This window comes from Haliotis cracherodii, unplaced genomic scaffold (assembly GCF_022045235.1).
Source record: "Haliotis cracherodii isolate W230 unplaced genomic scaffold, xgHalCrac1.p SCAF_9, whole genome shotgun sequence".
Lineage (NCBI taxonomy): Eukaryota > Metazoa > Mollusca > Gastropoda > Lepetellida > Haliotidae > Haliotis > Haliotis cracherodii.
This window is the reverse complement of record NW_027266343.1, coordinates 2,039,839-2,067,721: the sequence shown is the minus strand read 5'-3', so window position 1 is coordinate 2,067,721 and position 27,883 is coordinate 2,039,839. Positions and strand designations below refer to the sequence as shown.

General features: G+C 40.6%; 2 protein-coding genes across 2 annotated transcripts in view; one reads left to right on the top strand and one right to left on the bottom strand.

Annotated features, from left to right (window-relative positions):
- Nucleotides 1–234: 234 nt before the first annotated feature.
- Nucleotides 235–12,760, bottom strand: LOC139451668 (cytochrome P450 3A24-like). Its single transcript, XM_071232990.1, has 12 exons — nt 12,665–12,760; nt 12,190–12,286; nt 10,931–10,983; nt 10,558–10,654; nt 9,652–9,777; nt 8,143–8,231; nt 7,178–7,329; nt 6,157–6,287; nt 5,206–5,346; nt 3,464–3,555; nt 2,525–2,668; nt 235–990 (listed from the first exon to the last, which is right to left on the bottom strand). The coding sequence occupies exons 1-12, from the start codon at nt 12,721–12,723 to the stop codon at nt 750–752; spliced, it is 1,422 nt and encodes a 473-aa protein (XP_071089091.1). The 5' UTR covers nt 12,724–12,760; the 3' UTR covers nt 235–749.
- The window catches only part of LOC139451667 (erythroid differentiation-related factor 1-like), a 78,268-nt gene continuing 62,189 nt past the window's right edge, over nt 11,805–27,883 (top strand). Inside the window, exon 1 of the mRNA XM_071232988.1 lies at nt 11,805–11,956. Within this exon, the coding sequence (XP_071089089.1) occupies nt 11,930–11,956 (27 nt within the window). The 5' untranslated portion in view covers nt 11,805–11,929. The remainder of the gene's footprint in view (nt 11,957–27,883) is intronic.

Below are 27,883 nucleotides of genomic sequence, written 5' to 3'. Positions count from 1 at the left end.
TGAGTGAACATGGTTTTACATCACCTTTAGCAACATCACGGCAGGGAACACCAAATCTTGGCTTCAGATATTTCACCCATGTTGGATTCGAACTCGGGTCACAGGCGTGACGAGAAAAGTATTCAACGACCAAGCTACCGCCCAGTCCCATAACTGTAGTGTAGGGCTGGACCCGCTATCGGTTGTAATGCATTACTTTTACTATGAATATAGAACAAAGATTGGTTATAATGCTCCGTCGTCTTTTATTCATATAAAATATTTCAACAAATGCAATAGTGTAACAGATGAGGATGACTAGAAGATGATCTGTGTAAAAGTGATGAATGATGCTGCTATAGTGTCGGACAAATCACACACACACACACACACACACACACACACACACACACACACACACAAGGACGACAACTCATGATGACGGACACCAGAATGTAACAATATGAAACAGGGACGGGCCTGCCCCAGCACCACTGAACCGTTTGGCACAGAGTATCAACACGTGAGTTCTCAGCTTATCCCACGATGCACACGTGAGTGCATGCACACAAAAGTTGCGTCCATGAAATTCTGCAGAATCAGCTGCAACAGCTCACAAAGGCTTAGTGTCCTTCACTCGAAGCACGTTGACACTCTCAAACAATTGCAGTCGACGATTGTGTGAACTATCAGAAAGTTCGAGACCCGAGGTCATACGTCCGGGATGGACTTGCATAATAGGTCAAAGTTCCCCTGGGTAGTGGAAAGCTTCAGCTACGTCTCTTGGCTGTCAGGTGAATGCCATCCTTGGGACATACTGTTGCGCCTTCAATAAGCTGCAATGGCGTCGTCATGTCTTTAGACAAAGCAAATTGAAAGTTCCTAATCAGCTCCACCGTTGCCGTCTTTGCTTGAAGGATGGCAAACCTGAGCCCAGCACACATCCGTGGTCCCCCGCCGAATGGCATCCACGCCATGGGGTGACGAGCTCTTTGTTTGTCAGGTGCAAATCTGTAAGCAAGAGCATGTGTTAATAACATTGCTGTCTTTACTCAATTATATATACGACTCAAAAGAAAATTATAAAAAGATCAGGGCCAACTTGCACAATGCGATCTTCAAGAAATTATATATACAACTCAAAAGAAGTTAGAGAACACCCGATTCTTCTCATGGAATGACAGATCAACTATAGTAAATATGATAGAATCGGGTGTTCTTAACTTCTTTTGAGTAGTACCGTCTGAACTACGCATGGGGATAGCCTTTGTTTTTTGTTTTGGTGTTTTAGGGTAAGGGGTGTTGGGTTTGTTTGAAAGGTATAGCTTTTTCCAAACGTTAACACGATAAGACAAACATATTTTTTCACTGTATCTCCTGTAAATCCTGTCTTGATTCAAAGACTGAAAAATGTTCTGTCTCTTGCCCAAACCCCTAGCCCTGTATTTTAAAGAGTAGGCTACTGCAATGAGGGTGGAGTGAGCGGAATGAGAGAGTATATCATCCGTGCCCAGATGGCGTAGTTAGTACTCCTCTTATCAACCATTGACCCGTTTCCCCAAATTTCGTATATTTCAGGCAATCATGACACAGCTGGTGTGTACGGCGCACAACAGAATTCACTCAAACCAATCTAAACTGACTGGGGCTATATCACTACAGTTGATATAGACGTTTAATTGTTTTGTTTGCCTGCACAAGGATTATAACATTAACTGTGGCGCCACGGTGATCATTCTTATGTTGTAATATACATCATGTAAGCAGGAAACGTTTCCGACAATTCTGATACGAACTGCCCAAAGCCACACAGTATTCAACATCTGAGGCAATGAATACCTAGCCAACTCGTTCATCCCTCCAGTCGTATTGAAAAGTCACGTAAGACACAGTTGACAATTTGCCAGATCGCGACAGTAATATCTTTGTCGGCATTTATAGCAATGCCATTAATCATGTCAAATATATAAGTGGTTTTATTAATAGCAAAAGCGCTTGGTTAGGCCCCGCGGTAATGGCGGCAAAGTAAACGTTGTGACTCTGTTTTCAATGGATTTCATAAATGAGTGACTTTCAGTCGTGAATCTACGGCATGTGAGGTAAGCAGCGGGGCATTGACACCATATTCCCGTGAAAAGACAGGATCAAAGTCATTGAGAGTGAGGGTGGCAAATATACTACTAACCAACCAACGATCTATATTGCTAATCGGGATCTGGGTCTCGACTCCGAGATCAGCGGATCCTGGCACGACTATGGGATGCAACTCAGCATAGTGAATTGCGTCTCAGACTGCTGGGCGTCCCGTGCCCTATCGGCTCAACTGCCAAATTTACACACACAAAATAAAAAAACCGACCAGGGCCCACTTGCATTAAGCGATCTCAGCGCTATGATCGTAATGCCCATGTTCTAACATAGACTTAAGATAGTCGTAGTGCTAAGATAGCTTTGTGCAAGTGGACCCAGGAATAGTTATGGAAATTCGTTTGGTTCCCTGACGACAAAATACAGAAAGGTACAGTGGATAGGGTTGTGGACTGACCTGTGGGGTTGGAACTCCTCTGTGTCTGGTCCCCACAGGTCCTCCCTCCTGTGCAGACTCCAGACATCGGCCTGTACCAGCATCCCCTTGGGTATCGTGATGCCCTCCACTACCGCCGTCTCCCGACACTGCCGGGCAATCACACTGAAAACAAACACCAACACTTAATTTGTGCCCTTGGCAAAACTCTTTTAACAATTTTGTATTTCATATTAAAGGACCCAATGGTCGAAATTAACATTTGTAATAGTAATAGTAAAAGTAAAATAAAAACTGCACATTCTACACACTAACCACGGATAATTCATGATAATACAGTTGAAGAATGTTTATCAGTTTCTTTCGGCCTTTTCTAAACACTTTTCCTTCAAAGGTTTTCATTAACCTTTTCCATGACCCTCCCACAAGTGCATTGATGACCCCCCTCTGAACCCGCCATGAGGTTTTGGTGACCCTCCCCTGAATCTCCCGGCACCCTTGAACATCCGGGTCAGAATAGGTCTTCAGCAACCCATGCTTGCCGTGACAGGCGTTCAGACTTGTCGTAACAGAAACTAACAATTGAACGCATTTGGGATCGATGACAAGCATCAACCAAGTCAGCGAGCCTGACCACCCGTTCCCATTAGTCGCCTTTTACAAGCATAGTCGCCTTCTACGACAAGCAAGGGTTGCTGAAGACCTATTCTACCCCGGATCTTCGCGGGTCGGCGACTAACGGGATCGGGTGGTCAGGCTCACTGACTTGGTCGATGCCTGTCATCGAAACCTAATTGCGTAGATCGATGGTCATGATGTCAGTCACTGGACTGTCTCGTCCAGACTTTATTATTTACAGACCGCAGTCATACAGCTGGAATATTGTTGAGGGCGGCGTTAAACAACAAACAAACAAATGATTCTCCCGGGTCGGGGAATGTATGTAAAAGATTGACTTACTTGCTTGCAACAACATATTTTCTGAGAGTCTCCTTAATAACCTGCTCCAGGTACGGTAAACCGCGAACGTTGTCATAGTTGGGAACGTCATTCTGTGTAAAGAAATATGAAGACATCCGTCATATATATACACACGCACAGACTCCGTGACATAAGTACACAACAATACAATACACGGAAGACCGCCTCCGTGGTGTAGTGGGTAGAGCGTCGCCAAGGAGAGCAGAAGGGGTGTGGTTCGATCACAGGCCTTCATACCAAAAAGATGGTACTTGTTAATACCCTGCCTCTGTATTAAAGGACTGGTCGGCTCTAGATCAGTGTGCTTGTCTGAGTGAGGTATTCACGTTAAACTGTGGCATGGTATCTCACTGGGTTAGCACCATAAAATAGGCATAAGTCAGGACTAGTCCAGGCAACCACACACACACGTGCATGTACGTCGCTATAAAGTGAAATAATCTTTAACGCGATAAAAATCTCAATTTCACCCCACCGGAAAAATGTGAACTTTGGATATAACTATCAAAATCATATCTAGTATGATTAGCTTTGGGGTTCATTATTAATACACCCGTGAAGATCCGGGGTAGAATTGATCTAAAGACCCGTGCCTGTCGTAAAGCGACTATGCTTGGCGACTAACGGGATCGGGCGGCCTGGCTATCTGACTTGGTTGATGCATGTCATCGTATCCCATTTGCGTAGATCGATGCTCATGATGTCAATCACTGGATTGTCTGGTCTAAACGCGCTGTTTACAGACCGCCGTCATATAGCTAGCAATATTGCTGATGGCGACGTAAAACAACAAACAAAAGCATCATCAATACATCATAATTTTCTTAAGTCAGATTTGGTTGATTCTGCTTACCTTATTCGGATAGTGTTGCTGGATTTCCTCCCATATATTTTCTTGTATGTGCGGATTGCGCGCCAGTTCATAGAATATGTAGGCTAAGCTTGTGCTTGTGGTCTCGTAGCCCGCCAGGGTAAACAGGAGGGCCTGGGACACAATCTCCTGCAAATGGGGAATTATTTACCGATTGAATGAGTGAGTCGCTTGGGTGTAACGCTGCTTTGAACCGTATTTCAGTTACATCACAGCATGTCAGTTCCCATGCGAGGAAACGAAGCAGGTATCATCCCTTTACGACACTGGTGCAACCCACGATCACGGGCGTAGTGCTGACAAACCTTGAAACATGATTAGGGCGGATTAGAGCGAATCTGGGATTCGAACCCACGATCATGTTTTTGCGTGACTATGGGATGCGGTTCTGCACAGCGATTTTCAGCTCCTTAGACAACTGGACCACTCGTGTCCCCATTCCGATTAAAAGATTGCATGAGATAACTGCGAGTCCGTTTTTTTCAAAACACGTTCATATTATTACTGGGAAATATTTCCTAAATTGGTTGATAATATACATTAGTTTGTTTGTTTGTTGTTTAACGCCGCATTCAGCAATATTCCAGCCAAATGACAACGGTCTGCACATAATCTAGTCTGAACCAGACAATCCAGTGATTGACATCATGAGCATAGATCCACGCAATTGGAATACAATGACATGCATCAACCAAGTCAGCGAGTCTGACCACCCGATCCCCTTAGCCGCTTCCTTCGGCGTTGAAGACCTATTCTATCCCGGATCTTCACGGGTCTGATAATTAACAGGTAGATTTGATAGCCTGATAGAACTTTGTTTCAACATATCAAAGCTGTTTTCTTTGTTTACCTTGTTCGAGAGAGTTTTAGCGATATTTTGATTTGCGTTGTTTTGACTCATTTCAAATCCTTTTCCCGTCTGTTTCTCGTAGGGAAAGCATCTTCCCTTGAATCTCGCCTTCATCATAAGCTGGAGCATGTCCTTCCCGTCCTGTAAGAAGCAAAGACCAGATGCAGTCACAAATATTACATTAACTGTATGGAGCACGGGTGCCCAGTCGTCAGAGACTCTGGAATCGTAGAAAAAAATTCCTTTAGTCCTGCCAGATCGTGGGTTCGAATCCTAGTGCGCTCTAATTATGTTTCTAGGTTTGTCAGTACCATAGCCTGGCTCGAGGGTTTCACCAAAGTGGTAAACGTCTGAGACCTGCATCATTTGGGGCTTTCCTCTTACATCAAGCCGTCATGATACTGTCCAAAGCAGCGAGGAACCAAAGTCAACCACTCGCTACATAAACTGTAAGTCATTCTGTCCACAAAACGGGAAAGAACTGTCAAGGCTGCAGAGCCAAATTGGAATATTCAAATTATAAGAAAAGGATTACTGGTGAATTGAATATGTTCCTAAATGGGTGATTTTCCCAAGTGCGAATATGGCCTCCAACGTCCATTCTATGCAGATTTAAGAGACAGCATTTTACCAAAGTATTATTGTGTCCATCCAAACCCGCAAAAACTTAAAAGGCTATTCTCAAGCTCGAATCCGCCTTTACTTAACAGTCTAGGGCAATATATTTTCTTAGCACTTATAAAACGCAAAAGATATTTTAAAGACGTCATTAATTATCCTAAGTAGCAATACTGTCCACTATTGTACATCACAAGGCAAACATTCTCTGTCAAATATATATGTGTGTGAGTAAATACTTGTATAATGGGCCGGTGTCCTCATTACGGAATAAACACCATCAACTACGCTATCCAACCGCCACTGTATATAGTGGGTGAAGGGTGAACTTACAAAGTTAGTTGACTTCCTCTCTTCAATGACAGCATTGATCTTCTCCTCCAGCCAGAAGAACGGATTGAACTGGATGTTCCTCAGGAAGTAGTATATGAAGATCCACAGGGCGTGGAGCGCGGGAAACAGAACTGGAAGAAAAAATAACATAATTTTATGGAATTGGGCTCTGGCAAGAGTGACCAGTAACTATGGATTCTAGTAGGTCTCTAGTAATCTGGTCTTGAACGAGGCGGCTAAATAGATAGGGTTGTCAGAGTTGTGACTTGGTAAATGGGACCCGTGAAGATCCGGGGTAGAATAGGTCTTCAGAAACTCATGCTTGCCGTAAAATGCGACTACGCTTGTCGTAAGAGGCGACTAACGGGATCGGGTGGTCAGGCTCGCTGACTTAGTTGATGCATGTCATCGTATCCCAATTGTTTGGATCGATGCTCATGATGTCAATCACTGGATTGTCTGATCCAGACTCGATTATTTACCGACCACCGTCATAAAGCTGAAATATTGCTGAGTGTGGGGCGTCAAACAACAAACAAACAAACTAGGTTGATGGCGTGTCATCGCACCCACCGACGTGGGACGATGTTCATAATATCAATCACAATTTGTCCCTATTCGATTATGTACAGGGCGGCATGGTAAAGCTTGGATACTGCTGAGAAGTGTAAAACATCAAATAAATAAACAAAGAGACTATGGTTTACGCATTCTTTAGCAATATATAAATACAGTGTACCCACATGTGCAATGGAACCCAGGCAAGTGTTTTAAAATAACCATTTGGCTACCATCCCTCGAACACTAGAGACCAACAACCCACGATTTTAATGTTAATATAAACGTAGAATAACCCGTCTCGATCATCCGACGAAAGAGATTCCATTGGGGGTAAAGGCAAAATGGCAGTGAAAATTATATGAATGCATCACTGAAAATCATTGATGACGCCAGCTGTTCGTCAAAGGTGCTCCTAAAGTGTTTATAGAGCTTGTTAAGGATGGTGGGTATGTATACGTACATCCTAGTAGAAAGAGTAGAGGGCGCTTGGTGGTGTCTGTTATCACTCCATGGCAGTGTTTCAAGAAGGGGTCGTTGGGGTCCTGCAGAGCCCGTGACTTCAGGTTGAAGGCACAGTGGACGATGGTGTCAAGGGTGAGACGCTGAAACTGCCTGTTGGAAGAAAACACCTTTGGTACACTGACTCTCTCTTTCAGAATAGCATGATCATCGTGAGTGTGAGTGTGTATGGCTTTACGCCGCTTTTAGCAATATTCAAGCAATATCACGGCGGGGGACAACAGAAATGGGCTTCACACATTGTACCCATGTCGGGAATCGAACCCGGGTCTTCGGCGTGACGAGCGAACGCTTTAACCACTAGGCTACCCGACCGCCCCTGATCATCGTGAATATGCTTCCTGGCAATGTAGATGTGATGGTTGTGTGTTAATGAGGATTTTTTGTTTGTTCAGCTATATGAATGCGGTCAGTAAATATACGAGTGTGGACCAGATAATGGAGTGATTGATGTCATGAGCATCGATCTAGGCAATTAGGATAAGCGAGTCTGACCACCCGATCCCGTTAGTCGCCACTTACGACAAGCATATTTGCCTCTTACGGCAAGCATGGGTTGCTGAAGGCCTATTCTGACCCGGATCTTCACGGGCGAAAGGTTAGTGAGTCAACAGTGATTGCGTTTGTGTTAGACGTTTATCACTTGGGTGAAAGGTGCTGACAAACCGAGATTTCTGGTACGCCTCAGGAACGCAACTCAGTCTGAGCCCTAGACGACTCCCCCACCCACACACACCACCTCACCCCTAGTGGTGTTAGGTAGTAAAAGAACATACGCTGAAAGATGCGACACAGTTTGCATAGCTAGCTTAACAATACAATGTTCGATATACACTTAACGTTCCCGAAAAATGATGCCTAAGGTTAATTCACGTTTGAGGTAGAAGGAGAAAAACATCCACTTACTCGTGAATATTGAAGGTGGCGTTTCTGTCGCATTCCCCTCCCACATTGTCGACGAGGTTATTGACGCATTTGTTGATGACTGGGGACATCTGAAACCCAACAATGAACTAACTGCCTTTACACATTTACATTGAATACAATGACACTGAACTGAATTCTGCATATTCTTTAAAACTCAGCAATATTCCAGCAATATGACGTCGGCCTCTACATAATCAAGTCTGGACCAGACAATCCAGTGATTGATATTGCGAGCAACGTTCAAAGTCGGGATACCACGAACAGCAATCAGGTCACCGAGCCTGACCACCCATCTATATATTTTGTTGCGTCTTACGACTAGCATAGGTTGTTAGGGGACCTATTCTAACCGGAATCCCCAAAGGGCGGAAAGGAAGCCTTGGCTTATCTGACCCTTATTGTTTCATGTCGCAATTGTTTGTAACCTAAGACTCATGTAAGTCACGATTTAGGTCTACTTCTTTAAGATTTGTCAAGTTGTTTACTGGAGAAGAAGTGGGCGATTGGGACAAGGGGAAGTGCCAAGGACCTGGAACGGATGCCTGTCGCACAGCTGCATTTGATTGACAGAAATATGATGCTAAAGTGTGGGAACAGATTATTGTATTAAATTCAATAGTTTGATAGACATTTCTAACCCTAACAAGATTCCGATGCAGCTGCCATAAACTTATGATCGAAACTGGACGTCATACCAATACAGAAGAAAACAAAAGATTTTGCCCACAATGTCAAAAATTGGACTTCAACTACATTGAAAATGAATATCATTTCCTTCATATTTGTACTTCATATTCAACATTACGTTTACATTGTATTGATACATATTTTCACACTAATCCATCCTATTACAAATTTGTAAATCTTATGTCTTCTAAATGCAAATACACTATTACACAACTTGCTAAATATATCTACTACGCTTTTAGATTACGCGAGTCACTCACAATTCACTGATGTATTATTTATGTATTATATTCTTTTCATGTATTTATGCATACACTTTATTGAGATCATGTATGTTCTGTGGGCCTATGGCCTGAAACTTCTAGACATTTCTTAGAAGTTAACGGATGACAAAGTAGACAAACAATTTATGCACAACAACTTCTTAATGCAACATAAATAAAAAAGTTGTTATCCATAACGTATTTGTCTACTTTATTAAGTTCCAGTTCTCATTTGTGGACTATGTGTTGTTGGTGGGATTACGTAAGTAAGATAAGCTACATGGTACCAAAAATCGATTTGTGCATATAACCTTGTAATAAGCATGTAGTTCTAAAGAGACGATTTCGAAGGGTATGATCGTCAAAACTCTCAGTGCCTATTCAAACGATCTATAAGGTCAACTGCGGTTATGTATGAATGAATATTCGTGGAACAATATATATTTCATTCAAACAGAAAAGCAAGATTGACTTGTCGCCAAGTGTCAGTATGATAGCTACCACGTGCATGTAATCACAATGAAGGCAGGGTACCCACCATTCTCATTTTAGCAGAGCTGAAAGCAGGATTAACGATGGACCTAAGCCTCTTCCAGCGTTCTCCTCGAGCAAAGAACATGTGGACATCTTCATCCTTATCAGGGTCAACCTGCACCGGAAACACCTGAAACATCAAATTACCGACAGTTGATTGCAGGTGTTGCAAGAGATTGATGATAATCACTTGTCACAGATGATATATAGACTGGAGACGACATTCTACAGGTGAAATGAAGAACACGGTTGTAATTTATCCATGCACCAAAGCTATTTTTTTATAAATGAAATTTCTGAAATATGAGTGAGTGAGTGAGTGAGTGAGTGAGTATTGTTTTACGCCGCTTTTAGCAATATTCCAGCAATATCACGGCGGGGGACACCACAAATGGGCTTCACACATTGTACCCATGTCGGGAATCGAACCCGGGTCTTCGGCGTGACGAGCGAACGCTTTAGCCACTGGGCTACCCGACCGCCCCTCTGAAATATGAACATATAAGGACACGTATGTACTTTGATACATGTATGATCTTGTTCCTTGACAAGAAATCGTCTGAATAGTTTTCTTCCATCGGCAGACCACTTCAGTGAGTGAGTGAGTGAGGGAGTTGGGTTTAACGCCGCTTTTAACAGTATTCCAGTTATATCACAGCGTGTTAGCTTAATGTGGGAGGAAAGTCCGAGGTGATGCAGGTCTGAGACGTTTACCACTTCGTTGAAACAATGAGCACGGGTATGGTGCTGACAAACCTAGAAACATAATCGGGGCGAACCGGGATTCTAACCCACAATCATAGGTTTCTGGCGTGCCCAAGGGACGCAACTCTGCACAGCGAATCGCGGCGCCTTAGACGACTGGGCCCCCCAGGCCACGGCAGAAAACGATATTTCTAAATGTTTTCACCTTTCGTGCATGGAACTTGCTGAACTGTTTGATGAACACCTGGTGAAGAATGTCTGTGTTTGATGTAACCAGGACAGGTGTGGGTCCTTCAAAATACCTGCAAGACATATAGTGATCGATAAGGTAATTAATGATCTTGTAGGACGCCTCTTTCTTGGGCGTCTTTGATATCAGTTTTATTAATCACTAGCAGTTTTGAATACGTCAGTGTCAAATTTGCAATAATCGATACCTGGTAATCAGAGAATTGTTATATGGTGAATCGACAAATATTGATTTTGTTACCTTAACAATTATCGATGTACCGGCGTCTTAAGTTATATAATGTCGATCAATTTTAACCTGCATATTTACAACGAAATTAATTTAGTACCCGTAAGTTGATCCATATGTTTTTGTCCACTCTTGGTATATTTCATGAAAACTCTGAAAAATAACGAATTAATTAATTTATATACATGTAATCATAGCTGAGTCGTGTGGCTGGCATCGTTACTGAATGGTTGCCACGAAAGTGCATCGATGACAGGTTATAAACAATGACTTGCACAGTTGCGGCAGGGATACACCGATTACAGTATAACCGACGACCTTCATATATCAAATCAACAATGGCAAGACGTGTGGAAGAAGAAATTTTCACAGTCACATTATTAATAGTTATGTTTGTTGTGCTCTTATGTGTGTAACTGCGCCAGTTTGATTGAATTCATCGTTTTGAAATGACATGTAACGGGTTAGCACAGCAGAAACACCGGCTTCGCTTCACATGTTTGATCACGTCATCGTGTTTTTTTTCCGACATATCTATTTTGATCCCAATCTGTGGTCATACTCGTGTTGACAGAAAGCTTGAGAAAGCCGTGTATAGCATTCGTCCAAAATAACATTTTCGCGACACGCTTCTCATACAACAGCGGAAAAGTGTGATGGCTTAGATGTACGTTGTATGTTATGTCTGAAAATAAGCCATTCACCCACACGGCTGAGCGTGTGTATGCTCTAGTTGCTGTGTTTATAGATTATTATGAGGACACACCCAATGTTGCAAAGACTCTACTGCCCACGCGCTTTAATGTTTAATTACTATTCAACGCCCAAATTAAAGAAAATGATATCATCCATATCATTCATAACGTTCAACTCACTCGAAGTCTAATATATATACATATATATCCACAATCCATTAAGTGACACAATATATACGACCTACATCAACCTGCAATGCTATTCAGCCCCTCGTTCACACAAGGAGTAGACACGTGTGTCGGGACTCCGTCCGCGTTACAGTGCCAGGCTACGTCGTGTACGTTATGTCACACCGGGGACGAACGACGGGTCATGTTTATATAAGGCGAGATTGTCGACCCGCATGTCTCCACTCAAAGGTGCACCTCAGGTAGGTGGATACCGATAAGGGCTTACAACTGATACACCACACAATCCACGCTGTTGGCTTATCAATCGGAGCTCGGAGCTATAGAATGTACTTTCTGTGCCTTCGGTGTGATATATGTATCAACTTTGACATGCCATAATAAAGCGTAGTGTTAATCGTACACTATTTCAAAGAAGGCATACGTTGTATACAGTTGGTGTTCAGCGTTCTGTATATTAGGTAACACAACATACCTTTGTTTTAAGTGATAGTAAATTCCCAAACAGGAAATTAGGCTCCGGCCCGGGGATTCCCATGTCTTTAAACACCCTCATCTGCTGTCGTCGGATGCTGTAAGATAAAGTTCAATGAGATTTTTTCAACATAAAGTTGTAAATTGTTATGGCTAACATGCACTGGAACTCCGAAAATCCGGATACCTGTTAATCCGGAAACAGTACTTACCATTTGCAAAGTCACAATAATCTGTACCCGATTCAGATCCATTAATTTATTCAAAGCCAACAACGGTGGTACAGGAGTACCCATGATTCATTAATCCGGACACTTGTCAATCCGGACGATTTAGTGAAAGGCGACCGGTTTAATTGTATAGTTACTCTTCGTGAAGGGCAGACGGCTTATGAATTATAACTTTTAAGATTATGTTTAACATGCTTTATCTCAGCAAAATAATGACACAATGGGTTACAGTAATCGATGACTCACCAGTAAAACATGGCACAGAGCACGGCAGCGACAGAACACAATATAAATGTTATGGCCATTGTGGTGTTTTCTTCGAGCTATCTTTACTTGAACAGATTCATAATCACTTTACAAGACCCAGTGCTTACTAGCATTTATACCCGCGTGTTGACGTCTTAGCCAATCAGCGTGGAGCCATCAATACAGTGACTAGACCAATCCCATGCTGGCTGCGATTAAGGACACGGGCAGAAGAATCAGCACATGCGAACAGAAGACGATGTGGATTAAGTCTCTAATTATTGACTTGAATGTAATTACTTCACACATGTATGTATAACACTCAAGATATTTCGCTTGAAATCATTCTAGGCAATTCCCGTGCTTTACATACGAAAACAGGTTTGCATCCTAGCATTTTTAAAAGCAACGGTAATAAAATCTGGCGCTCGAAGTCCCGTGTTGTAAATGATAGAAACACACACAGGGCTGATACTCGAGTCGTTAACGAATATACTATCATTCTCTTCTTCTTTACGACGATCTGTGTGATTTTTTTTAAATGTTTAGAATCTGTACTGTTACATTCTATCATTTAACACATATATAGTGTTTTGTGACATGTGGATATGCTGACTTTAGAATGCAGTCACTTTCAAACAACCGTTATTACGGTTTTGTTTGTTCTTTAACGCCGCACTATTATAGCTTTATGACGGCGGTCTGTAAATAATCGAGTCTGGACCAGACAATCCAGTGATTGACATCAGGAGCATCGATCTGACCACCCATCCCGTTATTCGCCTCTTAGACAAGCATAGTCGCACTGTACGACACGCATGGGTTGCTAAAGATCAATTATTACCCGGATCTTCACGGAACCCAATAATTATGAATAATAGAAGGATAGGTGAAGCTTTCATCGACAAACATTCGTTCTGTGGAAAATTACACAAGGATTCATATATGAGCTATTCAGTTAGTTGTGATTTATGAACTTATTTTTACCCAAAAAACAATTTCAAAATGTTAAAAAAAAATTCATAAACGTAATGATAATAACTAAGATTTGTCGAGTCGGGTATTACAACAGAAAGTCTTGTGGTATTAAACTTCTGGAATTCCGTTGAGATGTAGCATCTCTCATCTGACTGAAAATCGTAGGCATACTGACATCAATAAATTATTCCAAAAAACAACAAATCTATTGTCACTATTGGTGCTTATCAATAACTAGTGACACTTTATTATACATCTATATAGATAAATTGCCTGGTATAAATATCAATATATCACCAAATAATGCCCTAGATAATTACAACGGCGTTTAACTTAAAAAATGCTGACGTATGCTATATGAATTCACTCCCAAATCGATAAAGTCAGGATTGCATTTACAGAGAAAATATTGATATATAGAGCAGGGAGTCTGTTAGGGATGCTGGGAGCATGTTTCCATTCAGTGTTACCATAGAGCTCATTGATAGATGATGTTAGATTGCCCTAATGATCTTCAATATTTTACAACTTCTCGAAGATAATGCAAACTATTTGTATAACCTACATCCATTCATGATGTTGATGCATTATAACGCCCCCCCCCCCCCCCCCCCCCCCCCTGCAAGAAAACACCCCATAACGTCAAATTAACGTACACACTACGTCATATAGTTCAAGTGCATGAAGATTGTTGTTGAGATGTTTGTATCAGCCACAGGTAAACATGTTATTGCAACCAACTGTTTATGATGCAGACATCGATTAGTATTAGTACCGCCTGTTCAGTGTGCACGAAGGGCGTGAAAGCAGACGAAGACTTGGGTCGAAACGTTCACTTGCTTCTTTTGAATTGTGTATTGATGCCGTATGGTGTCGACAAAGCAATTAAGTTGCAATACAGTGAATGCGTCTATTCAATAAGATATCATCAAAATGTAAACACCATCTGCAGAAACCTGTGCACAAACAGAATGCCGAGCATTGGACTGCGGCCATGTATTTCATGCGTTATCTTTGCACTTTAAAAAATCATGTTTGTGTATCACGATTTACAAGGAACGTGTAATGTAAACAAAAACATCTTAATGGACTAAACACATTACGACCCGGAGCTAGGAGTCTAAATACAGGGGGAATAGATATCCATATTGACGATTTAGCCGGTGTGATGCTTGCACACGTATTCAGGCTGTGACCGAGTTTCCAGCACAGCAACTGGTTGTTATTATTCAAATGCTCTATTGGACAACAGTCTACACACGAATGACGTCATGGTTTCAGTATGACGCAACCTGTGCGTGTTTAACAGTTTGACATTTTCGAACACAATGCTCCTAAATTTAACGTTGCTGGTTGTAACGAGTTACGTCATCACTTTTATGATCCGCAGAATGGGAAATGCTTCTCTTTGAATGAATATAAACTTTATGAATGAATTACACAGGATCAACAAACACTAAGCAATGTCTCAAATATCCACGTATTCACATAAGGATAACATTATATATAGTATGGGAGTAAGGGGAATTTGGTTGAACGCTGTTTTAAAAAATATTCCAGTTATCTCACAGTGTGTCAGTTTAATGTGGGAGGAAAGCCCGAAGTTTACCACTTTGGTGAAATCCAGGAACACGAGTATGATCCTGACAAACGTAGAACAATATTAGGGGCGAGCCGGGATTCCGAACGCCCAATCATAAGTTTCTGGTGTGCCGAAGGGATAATTGCCTTAGACGACTTGCCCAATCGTGCCAATCATAAGGATATAGCAGTCTTGCTTACCACCCGGAGTTCCTGGTTCTATACCCAACATGAGCACAATGTACGTCTCCTGTCTGGATGTGGCTGCAATATTGCTATTCAGATTCATTAATTTATTCAAAGCCAACAACGGTGGTACAGGAGTACCCATGATTCATTAATCCGGACACTTGTCAATCAGGACGATTTAGTGAAAGGCGACCGGTTTAATTGTATAGTTACTCTTCGTGAAGGGCAAACGGCTTATGAATTATAACTTTTAAGATTTTTTTTTTAACATGCTTTATCTCAGCAAAATAATGACCACATGGGTTACAGTAATCGATGACTCACCAGTAAAACATGGCAAAGAGCACGACAGCGACAGCGACAGAACACAATATAAATGTTATAGCCATTGTGGTGTTACAAGACCCAGTGCTTACTAGCATTTATACCCGCGTGTTGACGTCTTAGCCAATCAGCGTAGAGCCATCAATACAGTGACTAGACCAATCCCATGCTGGCTGCGATAAGGACACGGGCAGAAGAATCAGCACATATAAACAGAAGACGATGTGGATTAAGTCTCTAATTACTGACTGAATGTAATTACTTCAAACACAGGATCAACAAACACTAAGCAATGTCTCAAATATCCACTGCATCCTTTGCAAGTTGAGATGTGTGAGGAGAGGCATTGTCATGAAGTCCAGAACTCCAGCAACCAGCATTTCTTTGATAGAGCCTCTCAAGCGATGACGCAAATCAGCATAGTAAGCACCGGTTATCGTCTGTAAATAATCAACTCTGGACCAGACAATCCAGTGATTGACATCATGAGCATCGATCCACGTAATTGGGATGCCATGACATGCATCAATCAAGTCAGCGAGCCTGACCACCCAATCCCCTTAGTTTCCTCTTATGACAAGCATAATCACCTTATACGGCAAGCATGGGTTGCTGAAGACTTATTCTATCCCGGATCTTCACGGGCCTGCCGTCATACAGCTGGAATAGTGCTGAGTGTGGTGTTAAACAGCAACAGCAAATAAATATAATCATATAAATAGCACTATTAATCGCACCCTGTTTTAATCTCCTGGCGAAATACATTTGCTATCATCTACAAAATAACAGTGATATATATATAAATAAAGTTTGTTTTATTTCTTCTCTCAGAAGTATTCCGTGTCATAAGACAATCAAGTTATTGCTTATGTCTCAATTGCGTAACCTTGAAGCAGGTTCTTTTGGCGTGTGTTCAATATCCCCCCACGCATCGTGGGCGTTTACCGTGCGTCTCTTGTTGTTCTGTGTTCATCGGGTAAACCAATTCATTAATCACCCCTCTTATCGATTTCAAGATGCACATCTGCTGATGACGCTATTTCAAATAGATCCCTTCCAAGATCAATTTCGTTTATTGCACAAAGGACCAGCCAACGACACTCGGGGGTTCGTTTCGTCAGCTCTGGTCTAATTATGTCTAAACGGCAACGTTTGTAGACCAGAGATGTTAATACCAAGCACCAACAAAGTCAAGATATGCATCATTAATCATGTTGCTGTCTGATGACAACAGAAGGTATGGACATTTGGAATGGGTATGTCTGAATGGAAGAAAACAATCATTGGAAATTGGGAGTAACATTTATTTCAGGTGTACCGTCTAGAGAGATATTACTGACACCGTGGCATAAAGCAACATTCAGGCATGCACTGAATGTATTAGTGATGTTACAGACATGATCAGGACATACAAAAAATGAGAGAGAGGGACGGTGTTACTCCCACAACAACTTCCAACGCTATATGAACCAATTTATCACGGACAATAAAAGTTATATGCATCACATGTGCCAAATTAAGTAGAATAATACATAGAATTGTAATAAACAAATATGATCTTTACTTTCCAAAACAAGATTATCTTGTTCAGAAAAATAAAATCAATTGTTTTATAGATTGGCCTTTTGTATTACACAAGAGAAAAGCATCGACGGTTTCGACGTATTCATGACTCTAAACTGACCTTACATATTGCACGTCAAGAAGGAAGGGTCATATAAATTGTCCCTTTTCGCTAACGCCTGGTGTCATCACTCATTTTCAGTGATCCATTCGTATAATTTGCAGCACTATTTTGACTTTTGTCCCCAATGGAGTCTTCATATAATTTGCAGCACTATTTTGACTTTTGCGCCAAATAGAATCTTCATATAATTTGCAGCACTATTTTGACTTTAGCGCCCAATAGAATCTTCATACAATTTGCAGCACTATTTTGACTTTTGTGCCTGATGGAATCTTCATTTAATTTGCAGCACTATTTTGACTTTTGAGCCCAATAGAATCTTCATATAATTTGCAGCACTATTTTGACTTTTGTGCCTGGTGGAATCTTTATATAATTTGCAGCACTATTTTGACTTTTGCGCCAAATAGAATCTTCATATAATTTGCAGCACTATTTTGACTTTAGCGCCCAATAGAATCTTCATATAATTTGCAGCACTATTTTGACTTTTGTGCCTGGTGGAATCTTCATATAATTTGCAGCACTATTTTGACTTTAGCGCCCAATAGAATCTTCATATAATTTGCAGCACTATTTTGACTTTTGCGCCCAATGGAATCTTTATATAATTTGCAGCACTATTTTGACTTTTGCGCCAAATAGAATCTTCATATAATTTGCAGCACTATTTTGACTTTAGCGCCCAATAGAATTTTCATATATTTTGCAGCACCATTTGTGACTTTTGCGCCCAATGGAATCTTTATATAATTTGCAGCACTATTTTGACTTTTGCACCCAATAGAATCTTCATATCATTTGCAGCACTATTTTAACTTTTGCGCCCAATGGAATCGTCATATAATTTGCAGCACTATTTTGACTGTTCTGCCCAATGGAATCTTCATATCATTTGCAGCACTATTTTGACTTTTACGCCCAATGGAATCTTCATATCATTTGCAGCACTATTTTGACTTTTACGCCCAATGGAATCGTCATATAATTTGCAGCACTATTTTGACTTTTGTGCCCAATGGAATCTTCATTTAATTTGCAGCACTATTTTGACTTTTGAGCCCAATAGAATCTTCATATAATTTGCAGCACTATTTTGACTTTTGTGCCTGGTGGAATCTTTATATAATTTGCAGCACTATTTTGACTTTTGCGCCAAATAGAATCTTCATATAATTTGCAGCACTATTTTGACTTTAGCGCCCAATAGAATCTTCATATAATTTGCAGCACTATTTTGACTTTTGTGCCTGGTGGAATCTTCATATAATTTGCAGCACTATTTTGACTTTTGCGCCCAATGGAATCTTTATATAATTTGCAGCACTATTTTGACTTTTGCGCCAAATAGAATCTTCATATAATTTGCAGCACTATTTTGACTTTAGCGCCCAATAGAATTTTCATATATTTTGCAGCACCATTTGTGACTTTTGCGCCCAATGGAATCTTTATATAATTTGCAGCACTATTTTGACTTTTGCACCCAATAGAATCTTCATATCATTTGCAGCACTATTTTAACTTTTGCGCCCAATGGAATCGTCATATAATTTGCAGCACTATTTTGACTGTTCTGCCCAATGGAATCTTCATATCATTTGCAGCACTATTTTGACTTTTACGCCCAATGGAATCTTCATATAATTTGCAGCACTATTTTGACTTTTACGCCCAATGGAATCGTCATATAATTTGCAGCACTATTTTGACTTTTGTGCCCAATGGAATCTTCATTTAATTTGCAGCACTATTTTGACTTTAGCGCCCAATAGAATCTTCATATAATTTGCAGCACTATTTTGACTTTTGCACCCAATGGAATCTTCATATCATTTGCAACACTATTTTGACTTTTGAGCCCAATAGATTCTTGTTTGTTTGCTGTTTAGCAACAGCAATATTCCAGCAATATTACGGCGGTTTGTAAATAATCGAGTCTGGACCAGACAATCTAGTGATTGACATCAAGAGCATCGATCCACGCAATTGGGATACGATGACATGTATCAAACAAGTCAGCGAGCCTGACCACCCGATCCCGTTAGTCGCCTCTTACGACAAGCATAGTCGCCTTTCACGACAAGCATGGGTTGCTGAAGACCCAGGATCTTCATGCAATGGAGTCTGTTTGGGCAGATATTCGACACTGACTATTCTCTGGCGTTGACGTTTTGAACTTTATTGGAACGACCCTAGGAACCTCTGCCAGCAACATAACGCATGTTCAATGGCCTTGAAACCTGCTAAATACAGTAAACTACGGTTATAACGATCTCAAAGGGACCACCAATTTTAGTTCGTTGTAGCCGTAGTTCGTTATATGCATATATACTGCATAACTGCAGCAAATATTAGGGGCAAAAAAGGTAAGTTCGTTATATCCGTCAGTTCGTTATAAGCGTATTCGTTATAAACGTAGTTTACTGTAACACGAATGAATTATCTCAACCACAGGCGTGTAATAATGATATGACTAATAATATATTTAAACATAACTACATATAATAATATACAGTTGTTACAAACCCCTAGACCGGTACAAGGTACAAAGTGCACTACTTATTATAATGCAAAGCTCTAACGCTCTTGCGTTTAATATAATATTCAGAAAATATACCGATGGTTTAAAACATTGCATCGATTTTAACATTTCACGACAGCAAAACATAGCAAACTGATCCAGCAGATGTGTGTGTGTGTCATCCTTGTCAAATAATGTCTTCTTTCAATATATAGGATCGAACTAAAAACACCATTTGCAGTTTTCAAATTATGGAACATGCACATGTTAATAAAATTAATCAAATGTGGCAGCTGGTATTCTTCACTGAATATGGACGAAATGAAATGTCGTATGCGTAGTACGTATGTGTTTCTACAACAACGATGTAAAAAACAGAATACATCTTATTCTATCAATTATTTTTCATGTGACCCGCCTGTATCACCCCATTTGTCAGATACCTAAAAATTACAACTGCCACGGTTGAGGTCTCCCACTATCCAATGCTTGTTACCAAGTGGTAAAATGGATTCATACGCCATATGTCAGACACCTAACGTAAATATACGACTTGTCACTGACTAAAAACATGCTATTTTCTGGGTTTTATGACGAAATGTTTACTTCTGTGTTTCAACAATATCACCAGGATATATTAAATTATTAAAACTAATTTTTATCAAGTTGATTTTGCTTTACATTTTGGATGTTGTGAGTTTAAAGTTCATTGGTGTGCCCTTTCGTATTGAGTTCATAATAAAGCTCTGTATTAGCAAACTATAAACAGACGGCAACTGACAGCAGAACTACATTCTGAGATTTGTTAAAACTTATTTAGATGTATTCCGTTATGGCTTTTGAAGTCGATCTCTTTATTTTCATTGCGTTAAACCAACACCTAAGTTTATTAACTCCCTTTGTGATGAAGGCATATGTCAATATTGCCTTTTTAGGTAGACTCACCCAATCTTGTTCTTACTGTACTGTAAGTGATTGTTGAAAGTGTACCTCGGGCGTACCTCTCTGTGATGTAACTGACTGCAAACCTCCCATGTTTGTGACAAATTCAATTATCCCTGACAATATATGCACAATTTAGTAAAATCATGTAAAAAACTTAATATTCCTGTCACAACAGGTAAATCTCCCATGCAGTGATAAGTCACCTCTACTCCGCTGTCTAACGACTGGGGTATCTGACAAATCACCGATACGCATCCGTGGTCTAGTCTGCCCGGAGTCTGAAGGTCTCTGGTTCGATCAGCTGGCCGCGTTAAAAGACGTTAAAAGATAGTACTTCCTGTTACTCTACCTAGTGACTGGCATTGAGGAGATAACTAAACACTGGTCGGCCTGGAGTTTGAAGAATAGCTCTGAGTGGGTATCCATGTTAAATTGCGGCATGGTATCTCAGTGGGCTAGCACGATGAAACTGGCCTAACAGGTATATCCTCATTCCCTAACACTCTCGTTCCCTATCGAGAGCCTAATGAATATGTCATGCGTTGCAGTGCAGCTCTACTTACACTGATTGGTGTCTGGAAGTATTTTCGTATTGACACTCAGGGCAGTGATGGGATTTTTTCGCGATCTATTTCAATGAATCTATTTTAGCCAACAGGACACCTGGGCTTCACATCTGATGTCCTCGAATAGTGCATACAACAAATTCGACATGGTGGAGGTAGTCTTTAATTATCAAGAACTGAAATAAAAAAAGTTTATAAAATATTTAAAAACTTCTTGGTGTTCCGGTGATGGCGTTGCTCCGCATTTCTTTATAAGTGCATGCAGTGGTTTCTCTTTCTAGACATCTTTGGGGTAATTCCTAAAACTTAAGGAATTATTTTCTTATCCACATCGAGCTTTTGAACTGCTCCTTTAACACGGCATCTGTGTCTGTCTTAATGCCTTCTCGTTTATGTTCAAGTTAAAATAACTTAGGGATGGCGACATTTCGACATACGTTTTAACTATGGTTTGCATAGACGCTCAAAAGAACACAGATAAGAAAAGGTTTGTGTAATATAATGGAAATCTCATTATCCGTCTTAAATAAAACAAAACAATATGACAACACGACCACTCATGTAAGTGGAACTAAAATTTTGACAAATATGACTGAGGTTGATGTTTAGTTTACGACAATTGACAATTGGTAAACGTCATTTCACGCCGTAAACGATGCTTGACAACCGAAGAAAGAATAAGAGCATCTGGCCTCAACGACAACATAATTACTCAAGAGAGAACAGGATCCAGAGACTTGTTCCACGGGGGTGTAATAGCGAGCAAGGCAGGTTCAGGATTGTCTCAATTAGTTTGTGTTCTCTAAATTGTTCTGAGTTGTATATATTGGAAAATGAGAGCACTGATAAGGAAACTCAGAAACAGATGACATTGTCTTGTGTTGCTCCAAACAGCACGCTTGATATGTGGGCGGAGGGTAATTTGGTCTACAGATTCCTATTTTTTCGGCTACGCCGACGCAAATTAGCCGTTGGCAATCCCCAATTGCATGTGTCCGTGGACGAAATACATTGAAGTTTATTAATATAACTCCTCTTATATTCGTATGGAGTTGACTTATTAAAGTTGTGGCAACGGCCGGGAAGAAGGGAGGGGGTGCCTATTATGTAAAAACTGTTTAAAACACCACCAGCAACAAAGCAAGACTACCTCGCTGTGGATCACGGGCCTCAGCTTCTTGCACGATACCCCAGCAGGATTTACGTCATCACTTTAGCTACTAGCTAATATTTTAAAATGATCAGCAATAAGTTAGCTTAAAACACTGGTTGCTGATAGTCACATTAGTTTATGATAGGAACTACAGGGGGCAATCATTTTACGGTACTGTTACCTCCTGGTAACAGTCTTCGAGAATCACTGGTTGGTAAAAGCACCACATCGAATTAAAAACATGCAATTAGTTATTCACATACATGTTTAAAATGTATGAGCTAGGCCAATTTCTTTCATTTAGCTTAGGATCAGATGCCTGCTCACACGGGGTAAAAGATTTTTCAAATTTACTGCTTGATAATGTGAATCCTTTGCAATGGCAGTCCACACAGTCAAACAAAATATGCTTGACGGTGAACCTCTTATCTCAAGTGATACACTTAGGAGGTTCGGCCTCATCTGTTTTGAGCGTATATTCGTGCGTATACTGACTGTGGCCAATACGACATCGTCGTTAAAAACTATCTCATCATATAGGTATGACCGATTTTTGGTATATGTTCATGAAGTTTACTGATTCCTACCTGGGTGTCCCACATGTTTTGCATTAGATCCCGGGTATAACTCTTGATTGGTTGGTTTGAAATCACGGTACGGGATAAGGAGTGGAGATAACGGTTTGTCAAGAGCTGCTTCAGCTGCAGCGTCAGCTTTTGAGTTACCTGTTATGCATACATTGTCACATTGGCCAGGAGAAAGATCATTATATAGTTCTAAAATGTCGAGAATTATAGAATGATTTGAGAAGACACTTTTAAGTGCCTGAAGGCAAGACAATGAATCTGAAAAGATAATGAATTTATTTACATTGATTTAGGTCAAAGCTGTTTGATAGCTTTGGACTCAGCAGGGAAGACTGAAATATTATCGTGGATTCTTGAGGAAACAGTTTGGATCCAATGATGGTGGCATTTGCGGCTTTGCCAACACCCTTGGATCTGTCTGTTACAAGGGTCATCAGAAAGATGACATATCCCCCCGGCAGCTGTCTGTAAAGTAACCAAAAGTATATGTGCAATTCTGTATGTAATAAGTCAAGGTCAAGAGTTGAATGTTCTTGAAGAAGCATACATTGTTTACCCACAAAAGATCCACCATGGTCGGATCCATATGAAATGGAAAGTAAAACAAGAGTGTGTCTGTGGGTTTTTTATACAAACAAATGACAAATTACAAAAAAACAATAACTAAACAAGTGTATAGTTAACGAAGTCATCTATCGCCCTCGCCCATTTTAACACGTTATGGTCCCAAAACCAGGTAACTGACCCAACATTTCTCTTAGCCCATGTAAAAATAGATGCAATGGAAATTCTAAAATAAACATTTCTAAAACTCCTCAATATCAAATCGCACCAGTTCAGCATGAGTCTGATAGACATGCAAAGTTTTGTTAGAAAGTATTAAATGGGTTTTGAGTTATGCTCCGGAAACGAACTCTACCCTATAGAACCTTAGTCCAACTTGTTGCCATGGAAACGTAAAAAATGAAAGTTTATAAAATTTCTAAATAGCAAAAGGCACCAGTTCAGTATGTGCCCGGTAGACATGCACAGTTTTGTAAGAAAGTATTTAACTTTTTTTAGTTACGCTCCGGAAACGAACACCACCCTTATAGAACCGGGGGGGATAAAAATGGATCTATAAGAATTATATTTTGTTCGTAACTGATTGAATTTTTGTTTATATACCAAATGATTTGTTTTGAACTTTATTAGCTGGGTGAGAGTGAGGTCTACCTCTGACTTCATCAGCTGCCAGGGGAGGTCCTTAAAGCTCCAAGACAGAGACTTAGGCCTTGGTAGTGTAGAGTGTCTAATTTTTTAAGTTGCTTTTGTAGGCTCCACTATAGACAATTGAACCATAATTTAGTTGAGAGCGTATAAATGACATGTACAAGTGAAGTAGAGTTGTCTGATCCACTCTCCACTCGGAATTTGAAACAGCTTTGCTTTTAGATATTTAATGTGTGGTAAGAATGTGAGATGACGGTCAAATATGAGGCCCAGGATTTTGGCCTCCTCTTCTTCCGTCATAGGAGTACCAACTAAAATAATTCTATTTACGACAAGAGTTAATACAGTTTATTTTGGATTTAGAAAACTTGAAGCCTTTTTAATTGGCTCATATTTTAATTTTGTTAAGCCAAAGTTGTAGCTGTCTTTCTATCGTATGCATATCCTCACCACAAAAAAGTGAATCATCAACACAAGTGTTCAAAGAGGTTACAAACCGCAGAGGCATAGCAGGACCTGAATCCATGTCCAAATGCTTGGCAGGTGTAGCATTGGGGATATACACCCCCAAAGTTACAATACACCTCCAAAGTTACAATAACCATCTTTGATAACTTGAGGGATAGATGTTCGGGCAAATGTGAAGAGATGGATGCTGGTTCGACTACTCCATCCTTCTTTACAGTAAATCGTTTGACAGCTGTGACAGACTGTTGTTCCAGTTCCTTGGCAATTTGATTTTCGGTCATGCCAGACAAGCAGAGAGCTCTGTCACGGTCAATGCCCTTACACGAGTTAAGTGTTTTGTGCACCGAGACAGAAACCTTGATATTGACAAACTCTGTTAATTGAGCAGATTGATCTCCGTGCACATTCTACAAGGAGGGAGCCAGATCGGAGCTTTGTGACATTTGTAACATCTCCGCATGATACCAGCGAGATCTTTGGAGATTGTAAATGGATTCAGTTTGATTGGTTCTTTGTCTAAATCTATGTAACCAAGAAACGTGGCCAATAGTCGGATCGAATGGGCGTAGTAGTCTCGTCGGACGAGGAATTGTCAGATTCTATATGTCGTCTTTTTTAACCAGCCTGTTGGGAAGCCATGTCGAAAGGAATCATAATCCAGCAGCCCTCTTTCCGACCCACCACCGAATGTCAACATAGACAGCCTTATGCTGCTGCGGATTTCCAAGCTGCAAAGATCGAGGACAAAGGGGTGCTATACTCCAGCAAATTTGATACGAAAAGCTATAGCTATCTACCAAATAAAAAATCAGGCTGGTTCGGCCTATGACAAGCAATTGAAGACGTACAGAATTCGGAAGTTTTTCACCAACACCAGACTGGCCCATGAGCAACCGCTTTCTGGGCAAAGGGCTCTCAGCAAGTTGATCGATTGATACATATATATTAATGGACGTTTAGAATGAATTTACTTTTAACTTCCAAATTATGTGAAAATATTGTATGCACAGGGCATGACATGACCAGCTGATTGATAGAATCGGGCCTCATTCTACCACCTGCCTCGGACAAGTTAGGGTCGAAGTGGTTAATGGATTAAGGAACAATATTGCCAAGCACATGTATAATTATGTTCTGTTTGTGGTTTAACGCTTCGCCCAGCAACATCCCAGCTGTGTGGTTGTCTCCCGTGAAAATCGAGACTGGACTAGACAAATTTGATATTATGAGTAACTTCCAACGACGTCGAGATACTTTGACACGCTTTCAACCACGTCACCTTGCCCGACCAGCAATCCATTTAGTAGCTTAGGGCGGTATATTTTTGGGACCTCTAGCTTTGTTGATGCCTTCCTATCATTTGCAATCGCATAAATACTATGGAATGTGATTTGAGTATGTTTTCTGATGTCTTCCAGTGAGTGAGTGAGTGAGTGCTTTTTCACGATGTAGGCTGCAATATTCATACTTCAACACTGCAGATTGGAAATAATCGAGTCTGGACCAGACACACCAGTGACTGGAAGCACGAGCACAACGATCCACTCCATTGTGTCACGGTCCCACGAAATCGGCCACGTCGCCAAGCCTCACCACCCGATCCTCTTTAGTCTGCATTACCTTTCGCGAACACCTGGTGTCACCACTGATTATCAGTGATCAATTTACATAACTTCACCGCTATTTTGCGTTTTACGCCCAATGAAATCTGTTTCGGCGGATAATCGAGACTAGTTAGTCTCTGGCGTCATGGTCTTATATATACAAGTCTAGTATAGTAGGAACATTTTCGTCCTTGGAATCCCCTGAGTTGTAGCTTCGCGAGTGAAATGACAAAGCAGTCGCAGCATCTAAAATAAGTAAATAGCTTCAGTATACCATAGAACAATAAGTACGCAATGTATGTTCATCACATATCGTGATCACATCTTGCCATCACCACTGAAAGCACTTGAAGATAGCCATATCTTGAGACAACGTCAGAGGTGGCCTCAGCCATCACCATCTACGTAAGTAGGTGAACATCTTGGCCTTGGAAGAAACTCATACTTACAGATAGAAGTCATCTACAAGGTGATATACGAATTATATATATGTAAGCGATACAAATTCGGTGTTTTATGTAGACTGTTGTGTACTTGCATAACCTAATGCCCGGCCTTCAATTCCAAAAACCTGCAGTCAAACAATGATAAAGAGGCATTTTATGTAATGTAAATTAAACATGGGTGCATCACGTTCCCCAAATATTGGTAACAACCCACGATCAGCATCCGACATAAGATGTATATTACGGGGTTGTGAGAAACAGCTAATAATGTACGTATTTGAAAGAATATGGCCATCTTAGATAGTTTTATGATTCATTTTGTGGTTCTCTATGAGCCACAAGTCCACATAAACCACGAAATGGATTCATGAGTATTTTGGGCTCGAACCTATTCAGAAACCTGTCGTTGATAGTATCAGCAACGATCCACATCATCAGGGAAGTATGACACACAATCATTCAGTACACAATCGTTACCGACCGATACTGTTTTGTCGGTCCACACGAAAAGTTCTTGTGACAGGATTTGTTTCAAAGCAAGGTTTTTTAGAGCAATGACGCTTTCTTGTTTAGTCAAGAGGGACAATAAGATAGATATTACTTTCCCCCCCCCCCATTAAACCTACCACGTGCCAATATGTTGCATCAGTTTTTAAGCTAGTTACGTATTAAACAGAGCACCCTTGACCAACATGCTGCGTTGTTCCCTCCATGTGAAAGCTTTGTGCGTGGACACAGCATGTGTTGAGCCAGTTCGCACAACAGGTGTATCACGATACTAAATTTGAAAGTTTGAATCGATTTATAAGGCAATGCAAATTCGTAAATTGAAAACATTCTGAAAGAAAAGTTGATAACTTGTCTACTTGTATACGCTGTATGACAAAAGCTTTAAAAATCGTAATTTGTTTTCTCTCTTGAAAAATGGGCAGCAGATCGCCCATAAACATTTTGT